Here is a 9,623-nt window from a genome sequence, read left to right as displayed (position 1 = left end):
AGGAAGAGGAGGAAGAGGAGGAGGAGACGAAGACGAAGGAAGAGGAGGAGGAGGGGACGAAGAAGGAGGAAGAGAAGGAGAAGAAACTGCAGCTGCCGCCGCCTTGGTAAGCGCTGGGAGAAGGCGCAGAGCCGACGAGAGCAAGAGCAGCGGCTCAGGAAGCCCTCGACTCCGTTCCACCTCGGGCCCGGATCCAGCCCTCCAGGTTCCCAGCCGCTCGCCTCCCTCTGACGCACTTTAAAGAGTCTCCCCCCTTCCACCTCAAGGCGAGTAATAGCGACCAATCATCAAGCCATTTACCAGGCTTCAGAGGAAGCTGTTTATGTGATCCCCGCACTAATTAGGCTCATGAACTAACAAATCGTTTGCACAACTTGTGAAGAACCGAGTACATCCATGGATTGTCTTTGGACTTAGGGTGCCCTGCCCGCCTTTTGCAGAAGAGAGGAAACTTTTTTTTTCTCCCTCGAGAAACTTTTTTCCCCCTTCTTTTCTCTGCCCGCAGCTCTGGGTCCCCCACGCTACCTCGCCAAAAAAAAAAAAAATTACCCCTCCCCATCCCAGCCTGCAAACTCTTCTGGAAGGATTTTTTTTTTCTTCTCTCATCTTTGGGTGCGTTCTGGTTCAAGATTCTCGGGCTCCTTCCAGTTGCGTTGCCTCTCCTCTCCCTCCCCCTCCCCCCTTTTCTTTTCTTTTTTTCCTTTCCACAGCACAACAAAAATATCATTTTTTTCTCCCCGAAACTCGGCGTCGGAGCCAGCGCATTGCTGACGCTCCAGAGCGGGGGAGCCCCCAGGACTCGCTCGGCGGCGCAGCATGTTCCAGCCGGCGCCCAAGCGCTGTTTCACCATCGAGTCGCTGGTGGCCAAGGACAACCCCCTGCCCGCCTCGCGCTCCGAGGACCCCATCCGCCCGGCGGCTCTCAGCTATGCCAACTCCAGCCCCATAAACCCCTTCCTCAACGGCTTCCACACGGCAGCCGGCAGGGGCGTCTACTCCAACCCGGACTTGGTGTTTGCAGAAGCCGTCTCCCACCCGCCCAATCCCGCCGTGCCGGTCCACCCGGTGCCGCCGCCGCACGCCCTGGCTGCACACCCCCTGCCCTCCTCGCACTCGCCCCACCCCCTCTTCGCCTCGCAGCAGAGAGACCCATCCACGTTCTACCCCTGGCTTATCCACAGGTACCGATATCTGGGCCACAGATTTCAAGGTACGTGCCACGTTGCCTGGGTCCCTGCTAGTCTTTTCTGCTCCCCTATTCCCCTTGCTTCCCCAAGAGCCTGGCCTGGGTGCAGCCAGATTGGGAATACGTCGTTTTGAAAGGCCTTGGCATTTTATCCCTCTCGCTTCTCTGGGATCCAGGCTCCCGGGTTTGGAAGTCCTTCAGTGGGAAAGTTGTACTCACTGAATGAAAGCAGAAAAAGAGCTAGAGGTTCTAGCTGCTTCGTTTTCCTCCTCCTCTTTCCTCAAAACGAGTTGACCCTTTTAGGGGAAGGAGAAGGACCGCGAAGTTGTCACAGTCTATAGAGGGGCTTAAAGTGAGGGGCGCTTGGGGGGCACTGGAGGGGAAAAGCCACAGCGTTCATTGTGTGAAGGTAAACGCAGGAAAAAGCTTCAAGCCAGATTGTTCTTCATCCATCACCACCCCCAGCCCCCCACCCCCAATACTTTTCTTTGCTGCACCAGCTCCGAGGCTTCATAAGGTAACCACCCTCGACTGAGACAGCTACTTCTGCCTCGGTTTCGTTAGAAACTCTTTTACCTTGCACGCCACACCTCCTTCAGTCGCAGTCTGACCACCACCCCACCACCCTAGCCAGAGACTCTCATCACATCTTGGAGTGGATTCCCAACCACCCACCGATAAAGACATTATTTCATTTAGATTTTTAGAGATGGAGGGAAGGAACTGGAAATAGATAAGGGTGGAATCGTCTTCTCTGGCTCTAGACGACCACGTAAATTTCAGCGCCCTGGAGCCGCGGCAGAAAGGCGGGTTTGGTCTCGTTTATTGTTTTTCTTTCTTTAAAAGAAATTAACCCAGTTGGAAGATAAAAGCTAGTGAAGGCTGTTTGGTTGGGTTGGTTTTTTTTTTTTTTTGTTTTTGTTTTTTTAACAATTTCTTCTCCCTCTCTTTCACTCTCATTTTTTCCCCTGGAGGGAGAGAGAGCGAGACATCAACAGACGAGAAAGGGTTTAGGTAGCAAGAGTAATTAGTAATCAGATGAAGGAAAATAGCCACTTTTGAGGGCAGTCGATCAAAACGCAGCTGGCCGTTGATTAACCCTTGATGTCCCTGCTAAAGGTTGGAGATAAAGAAGAGGTATACTTTCCCTTCACCCACCACATGCATATTTTCCCTTTTAAAAAAAAATTGACCCGAGATCTCCCAAACTCTTCCTGAACTTGACCGTTGAGTGTGGGTTTGTTTATAGCTTTTCGTTTTGTGTGTTTTGGGCTTGAGTTTACCAGTCTTACTGAGATCTCGCATCACTACTCTCTACGGATCTCCTAGTAAAGTTTAAGATTTTCCCTCCCTGCTTGGCGAAATAACGAGCAACCCTCCAAAGGTCAGATTTTGCAAACGGATTAATGTTCCTAAAATAAAATAACACAAGCTTTCGATCACAACAATGATTTCTCCCGGTCCCTGGGAATTGAGAACAGAAAGAGCTACTTCAGCCAGGAGAAAGGGTAGTCCCAGCAGGCTGCTAAGATTAAATTTAAAATCTCCTCCCTGGGTGCAACAATAGATAAATTATCTCTTCTCTCCCCCCTCCCCCACTATCCTAAATGCTAATAACAAAAATAATAAATAATAAAAATAATAAAAAATAAAAATTCGGACAGTAGTCGGAAAATATGGGAGTCGCAACTTGCTGCTTTTCCAGCTCTAGCGAAGAAGTTAAATCGGGGAAAAAATATACTAGCCAGTCGCTTCCCTGAATGGGGGCCCCAGATTCTGGAGCCATAGTTCTGTTTCCTCTCCTCGGCCGGTGTGACAAGTTGAGAAACGAGGGAAGAAATGGAGAAGGTCAAAGGGAGTGAGCAGGGGAGCTGAGTGCGCTAGGAGCACGGCAAGCTTCGGCTGTAGCTTTGGCTTTGGCTGAAAAACTAGTACAATCTGAACCCGCCAGACCCTGTCCTCCTCAGCCGGGCTTTGGGCTAGAGCCGAGCTGAGTCGTATACCAGGCCGAAACCCGAGGGATTTGTGGGAAGTTGGGAACGGGGATGCGTTGAGAGCTGAGTGGGGTTTGGCAGTAGTGTATCCCCCTTTCTCAGCTGTAGAGACTGGGCGGGTTCGTCAAGTTAGTAGGTCCCAGCTCTGGGCCAGGTCGAGCCGGGTTGTGGGCTGTTTCCGGCCGGACTCTTTGGCTGTGCTGCTACGAAGAAAGGAGAGGAGCGGGCCTCCTAGAGCCAGTTCGTTTTATTCTGACTTTTAAAAGATGACTTTTCCTTCCCCCGCCCCCAGGCAGGGTCGTCAAATATTTGTCGTAATTCTTACTTCTAATAACCCGATTATTACAGTTTTGCTCTGAGAGAGCTGATGTAGATCCCATTTCCCCCTTCTTTCTACTTTCTATTCTTTCAGAACTCCCTGCTCCAAAGAAGCAATTGTTTTATTTGAGGCGGGGGGGGGGGGGGGGAGGCGCGAGGAGGAGTGGTGGGATGGGAAGGGAAGAGTTATGTTCTTGACTTAGGGAGAGGGCTGTTTGGTCCCCCCGAAGCCCATCCTGGCTTGGTGGTAGTAACGCCTAGGGAGGGGTAAGGGGACCAAGCCTGGGTTCCCTAATGCAAGCTCTGCTGTTCCATACTCCTCAGGAAATGAAACAAGCCCGGAAAGCTTCCTTTTGCACAATGCCCTGGCCCGAAAGCCCAAGCGGATCCGTACAGCCTTCTCCCCGTCCCAATTACTGAGACTGGAACACGCCTTTGAGAAGAATCACTACGTGGTGGGAGCGGAGAGGAAACAGCTGGCCCACAGCCTCAGCCTCACGGAAACTCAGGTAAGAGAGGATCATCAAGTCTCACTGGCCACGGAGGTGGTTGATCCGTGGTGCTCAGGCAATCCCTGGGGCAGAGGCCTCATTGGGAAGGCTAGAATGGGAACCAGAAAAAAGAAGGGACAGTCCTGCCCTGTTCTCCCGGCCCCAGGTAGTTAGTTCTATGCGTTTGTATGTCTCAAGTAGTTCAACGCCACCGAGTGAGGCCAGCTTCTCTGAAATAAGGCAGGCCACTCTAAAGTCGCCAGGAAAAAAGAGTCGGCACTCAGAGGGGACATCAAGGAATCTCAGTGGAATTCCGATTGGGTAGCGTGGGAGGTGCACTGAGCCTGGCTTGCAGGGCTGTGGAATCTCAGAGATCTTTTAGTTCAACAGCCTTCATTTTACTGAGGAGAGAAATGAGGTCCAGACTTGGGGTGAGCCGGGGCTCACATTTAGGCAGCTTGGAATTTGGACTATTTGGACTGCCTCACGGGTCAAAAACGCTTTCCTTTTTACCTTTTTAAAATTGTTTGTTTAGTTTTTGTTGTGTTTGTTTAAGGCTCTGGGGGTGAGGGCCTCTTTTGATTTCGCACTACTAGGGAAGATCAGTGACTTTCGTGGTTTGCGGGGCGTCGAAGTGAGCCTTGGAATCCACAGAGATTGGTTAGAGAGGGTTTTGTCTTGTATTTATTTATTTTAAATCTAGTAATTCGGGCAGAGTGTTGAATTCCTCCCTCTCCGTTTCCCCTCCCCCATTGGCCTAGCTCTACCAGTCCCTGGAAAGCTAGTAAGAAGGCAAGAGATTGTAAGAAGGTTGAGGCTGACTGGGGCTAGAGGAGAATAGGCCACAGAAGAGTGGTTGGTTCTTCTGGGTAACCAGAGGTTGTGTTTGCAAGAGGCAGCCTAACAAATGGGTTTTCAACTCCTTTCTGGAGCCCAGCATGGCAGTTATTTACAGCATAGACAGATTACTGCACTCAGTCTGCAGAAGCAAGCTTTGCCTACCGGGGCATGGAGCGGGGTGGTGGAGTGTGCAGGGCAACTTACTGGAGAAGGGGCAGGAGAGGAAGAGATGGTTCTGGTAGGGTGGCTTTGGAACTGATGGTAATGGACCCTCTTGGGTTAAAGGAGAGAGCATCCCCCTTTCAGAGAGGAGAGTAGGAGAATACCAGTAGCCTTGGAGAATAAGTAAAGGAGGAAATAGAGAAGGAGAAAGCGAAGTTTCAGGTGGCCTAGGCATCCACGCTAATTCAAGAGTGCATTAAATATAGACAGTCCAGGAAGTGTGAGTTGCTTCTTGTTTGAGTTTGATAGCTTAGGGTTTGTTTGTTTGTTTAGTTCAGGGTTTGTAGAGGAGCAGTGATCTGCCTCCCTCTGCCTCTCCCAACTGACCGATGCTCTTTCTGCCCTGACAATTCTCTCCACACTGTATGGCCCTTTCGGGTGCTTACAGCTCTGGAAACGTGTTGCCTCCCAAGGACCCAGATCCCTGGTGGAAGAGACGCCTTCCGCCTCAGTGGGGCCATTTGAGTGGTTTCTCGCCCCAACTGCAGCGGCTGTTGGGGGTTCTGCTGTTTATATAGTTTCCCCCCTCCCCCATTTTGTTAGTGGAGAGAGAGGGAGCTGAACCGTCTCTCTCTCTCTCTCTCTCTCTCTCTCTCTCTCTCTCTCTCTCTCTCTCTCTCTCTCTCCCCTCCTCCCCGCCTTCATAGACCCTGGACCTGGGGTGGGGGGGGGGCTAGTTGCTGTCCGGGCTGGGACTAGGGCCGGGGGTTGGGCCTGGGTAGGAGGCGGGGGCCAACTACAGTAAGCTGTACTGTACTATAGAACCACTAGGCTAGTTCAAAGTTCTCGTAAACAGTAACGTTTTCTGGGCGGATTAAGTTGTAACACTTTTTTTTTTGAGACGATAAGAGGTTGAGGCTTTTGTTTTAAAATGTCCCCCGGACAAAACAGAACAGAGGATCTCCACTTTTATGAGGTTCTCGGAACAAGGCACAGCTCCGGCTTATTTCCCCCTAGAAAGCTGTATTTAAGGTGGTCTTTGTCCAGCCTGATTCCGACGCTGGTTGGAGTCTTTTGTCTTGGTGTCAACCCCCCGATCTCGACAAACGGGCTCCCTTTGGAGAGCAGCGTGGAGAAATGAACCATCCTCCCCCTCAATTAGCAAACTAAAAGCAAATTAAACTCACCCTTGTTCCCGCTCAGCTTTTTAATGGGAGACTTTTGGGGAATATGAAAATGCGGGGAGAGAGGGCTAGGGGACTGGTCTCGATGGGGCTAGGCTCGGAGGAGGCGGTGAGAAAGCCTAAAGCCGAGGCGATTTGATGGCACTGCGGTCGCTACTGAGGCTGACTTTGCTGGAGGCTTGGCTAGATATCCTCTGCTTCTACACCCAACTAGAGTTTAGATCAGAGACTCAGATAGTGGTGTTGGTGATGATGATGCTAATGGTGAGAACAACAGAAGGTGCGAAGACGTTTATGGTCTTCATTTTGCCAGAGCCTGTCCCAGCTTTGCAGGCTACGAACTTCTGGATAGATCCTGCCTTAGTCTGTCTGAAGAGCAAACAGCGGAGGAGCCCCAGGCATGTTTTCAATCATTTGGGTTTGATTCGGAACCTATTTCCCAGTTTCCTTTAGATGAGATGAGGGGCCATCGAGTCTGATTTGTTCTGGCCTCGAGTTCCCAAGCTTTCGAACAACCGGTATCTTGAATTTCACTATTTACAAAAGGACACATCCTGAAACCTCTCATAGGAACTGGGGAGCTGCCTTACCCAACAGAGGCCCCGAGTAACAAGGTGTCACCGGGGCCTGAACCTACATATTACTTCAGATGAGTGATATTCTTCCCTTCTCTCTCTCTCTCTCTCTCTCTCTCTCTCTCTCTCTCTCTCTCTCTCTTTCTCTCTCTCTCTTTCCCACAGCCTTCTGAATGCTTTCACTTTTGAACCACTTTTCATGAAAAGGCACCTTTGGATCTGAAACCTGGGGGCTGCTCCTTCCCTCCTCCAGTTCCCTCACCGTTCTCCCTTCTCACCTCTGACTCACCTGATCAACTTCTCCTTAAAGAGAGAAAAAAGACCTAAATGAAGAGAAATCTAAAAATAGTGACCTCAGGCCTATGCTAAGCAGCTGAACCTTTATTTAGGGTTCAGCCTCCAAATGTGGAGAAAATAATAACAAGCATATTGAACTCTCAAAAGGAAAAAGAGCAGCGGGGTTTCTAGCTTATGCATTTTTATTCTTTTTTCCTTAATTTTTTAAAAAAGCCTTTTCATATTTTTGAAGGCGTGATGTCTAGTGGTTACTTTTCAGCACCCAGTTGCGTAAGCACCCTCGGCTGCAGAGTGCTTTAACTGTTGTGCAGGAAAGCTTTACTGACAATAGAAACATCAGAGTGGCTGGAAAGGGGGGCGCTGTCCAGTTCCATCCCCGCTATGTCAGCACTGAATTGGAAGCAGGCCGAGGTCTCCTTTTCCTCAGGTGTCCCCTGGGTGAGGGAGCCAAGTCATTGTTAACCCAAGAGTCTCATCTCAAAGGAGGAGAACGGGGGAAAGTATTTCTCTCTCTCTTCTCTCTCTCTCTCTCTCTCTCTCTCTCTCTCTCTCTCTCTCTCTCTCTCTCTCTCTCTCCCTCCCTCCCAACTAGATGTAGGTACGTGTTTTAAATTTATCTCTGTAATCTCTGTTTAAGGGGAAAGGGACAAACTACCATTAGGCTACAAAAGAGAAACTAACCCACCATTCTCTGCTTCCCGCTGTAGGTAAAAGTATGGTTTCAGAACAGAAGAACGAAGTTCAAACGTCAGAAACTAGAGGAAGAGGGTTCGGATTCACAACAGAAGAAAAAAGGGACGCATCATATTAACCGATGGAGAATCGCTACCAAACAGGCTAGTCCAGAGGAAATAGACGTCACATCAGACGATTAAAAACAAAACAAAACAAAAACAAAATCCCACACAAACAAAACCGAGACATAACAGAGACAGAAAAAGGAGAACAAAAACAAGCAAGCAAAATCCAACAAACCACAAACACACAAAGAGAAAGAGGGAAGGTGGAACTTAGAAACTTTCCAGCAGAAAGTGTTAAGGATCACAACCCAAGGCAGAGTGGAGACTGAGGAGAAGGCTCCTTCATCAACATGCAATTCTCGTCTAAAGAGGCAGCAGAGAGAGAGAGAGAGAGAGAGAGAGAGAGAGAGAGAGAGAGAGAGAGAGAGAGAGAGAGAGAAGAGAGGAGAGAGAGGGAGAGAGGTCCAAAATGTGGCATGGCCGACCCGGCTCTGACAAGGGAAGCTGTCAATCAAAAACCAAACCATCGAGACAGGATGATTGACAGGTATTCCGTTTATTGCAGTCCACTTTAAAAATGATAATGATAATAATTATGATAAAAATAACCAACCAGGCACAAGACATTTTTTGCACTTCGAAGTTTTCCACTCTTTAAAAATAATAATAGTGATAATAACAATTGCAATTCCAGATCCAGCCCAAACCCCACACCTATTTCAGAAACTTGAATTGCATGTACCAGTTGTTGGGCAAACGGTGTCTAAAGACAGAAATTGAATTGTAACTTTTTTTTCATTTTTAAGACAGGTCTGTGTGCTTTTTAATTTCTATTTTTACGAGAAATGTACAGTCTGTAAACATTTATTGATAACTTCTGACGTCAAAGTGATTGTGACAGCTAAATGAAGTAGCCGTTCACCAATAGTGGTCCTCTTAAGAGAAAAAAAAGAGAGGGGAGGGAGAGGCTGGAAAGGGGGTTGGGGTGGTGGGGGAGGGTGGAGAGAAATCTTTACTTTTGCTGGAAAAAATTTAAATCCTGGTATTTTTTTTTTAATTTTTGACATTCCCTTTCCGACCATCTTGAAGCTTAAAACAGGCGTGAATTTAAACTTTAGTGGTTGGAGAAATTGGCAGAGTTCAACCATTCGAAGTGGTTATTCAAAACTTCTTTAAAATGCAAAAAAACAAAAAAGAAAACAAAACCCAAACTCGAGGACTGTAGAGGGATTGATGTTGAGTGTGACAAATATCGGGCGGCGAGTTTTCAAGCACTGAGTTTATATTCCAAGATCCTAGAGCTACTAAAGAGTGACAAATGGTTCCTTAATGTCTTCTATACCAGAATGTAAATATTTTTGTGTTTTGTGTTAATTTGTTAGAATTCTAACACACTATATACTTCCAAGAAGTATGTCAATGTCAATATTTTGTCAATAAAGATTTATCAATATGTCCGCAGAGTAGTCGTCTTCGAAAATTGAAGAGGATTTTTAAAAAAGTATACATATACATATATGTACATATATACGGTGTCCCAAAAATCTTAGTGCTGCTTTTAGCTAACAACACTAAGACTTTTGGAACATCCTGTGCATATACACATATGTATATATTTTGTGTATATGTATATATATGTATGTATTTATTTGTTTTGAGGGCTTAAGAAACTTGGGACGTCAAGTGGCAGCTGGACGTCTGGCGTTTCAGCTTCTGGTCCTTTTTCTTTTTAGGGAGAGGAGCAGGAAATGGGGGATGGGGGAAAGGGGTTTATTAGAAAGAAACAGCTCCTTCAGGAAAGTTCTGTCTGTAGTTAAAATTTCTCTAATCAGACCC

The 9,623-nt window shown here is 47.9% G+C and overlaps 1 protein-coding gene across 2 annotated transcripts; it reads left to right on the top strand.

Moving 5' to 3' along the window:
• The first annotated feature begins 816 nt into the window (after positions 1-816).
• On the top strand, positions 817-7,922 carry EMX2 (empty spiracles homeobox 2). 2 transcript variants are annotated; one of them, XM_036737070.1, is made up of 3 exons: positions 817-1,210; positions 3,823-4,007; positions 7,755-7,922. In XM_036737070.1, exons 1-3 carry the CDS (start codon positions 817-819, stop codon positions 7,920-7,922), a joined length of 747 nt encoding a protein of 248 aa, XP_036592965.1. The 2 variants fall into 2 exon arrangements, with proteins under 2 accessions (XP_036592965.1, XP_036592966.1); XM_036737071.1 differs by lacking the exon at positions 3,823-4,007 and having other exon boundaries at positions 7,755-7,881.
• Positions 7,923-9,623: the final 1,701 nt, after the last annotated feature.

This window comes from Trichosurus vulpecula, chromosome 8 (assembly GCF_011100635.1).
Source record: "Trichosurus vulpecula isolate mTriVul1 chromosome 8, mTriVul1.pri, whole genome shotgun sequence".
NCBI lineage: Eukaryota > Metazoa > Chordata > Mammalia > Diprotodontia > Phalangeridae > Trichosurus > Trichosurus vulpecula.
This window is presented reverse-complemented; position numbering and strand designations above follow the sequence as displayed.

Excerpts from the sequence above, each read along its gene's own strand:
- EMX2 (XM_036737070.1), top strand. The coding sequence starts at position 817 with ATGTTCCAGCCGGCGCCCAAGCGCTGTTTCACCATCGAGTCGCTGGTG. Across the intron at positions 1,211-3,822 it reads TCTGGGCCACAGATTTCAAG|GAAATGAAACAAGCCCGGAA; the intron begins GTACGTGCCACG and ends CATACTCCTCAG. Across the intron at positions 4,008-7,754 it reads TCAGCCTCACGGAAACTCAG|GTAAAAGTATGGTTTCAGAA; the intron begins GTAAGAGAGGAT and ends TTCCCGCTGTAG.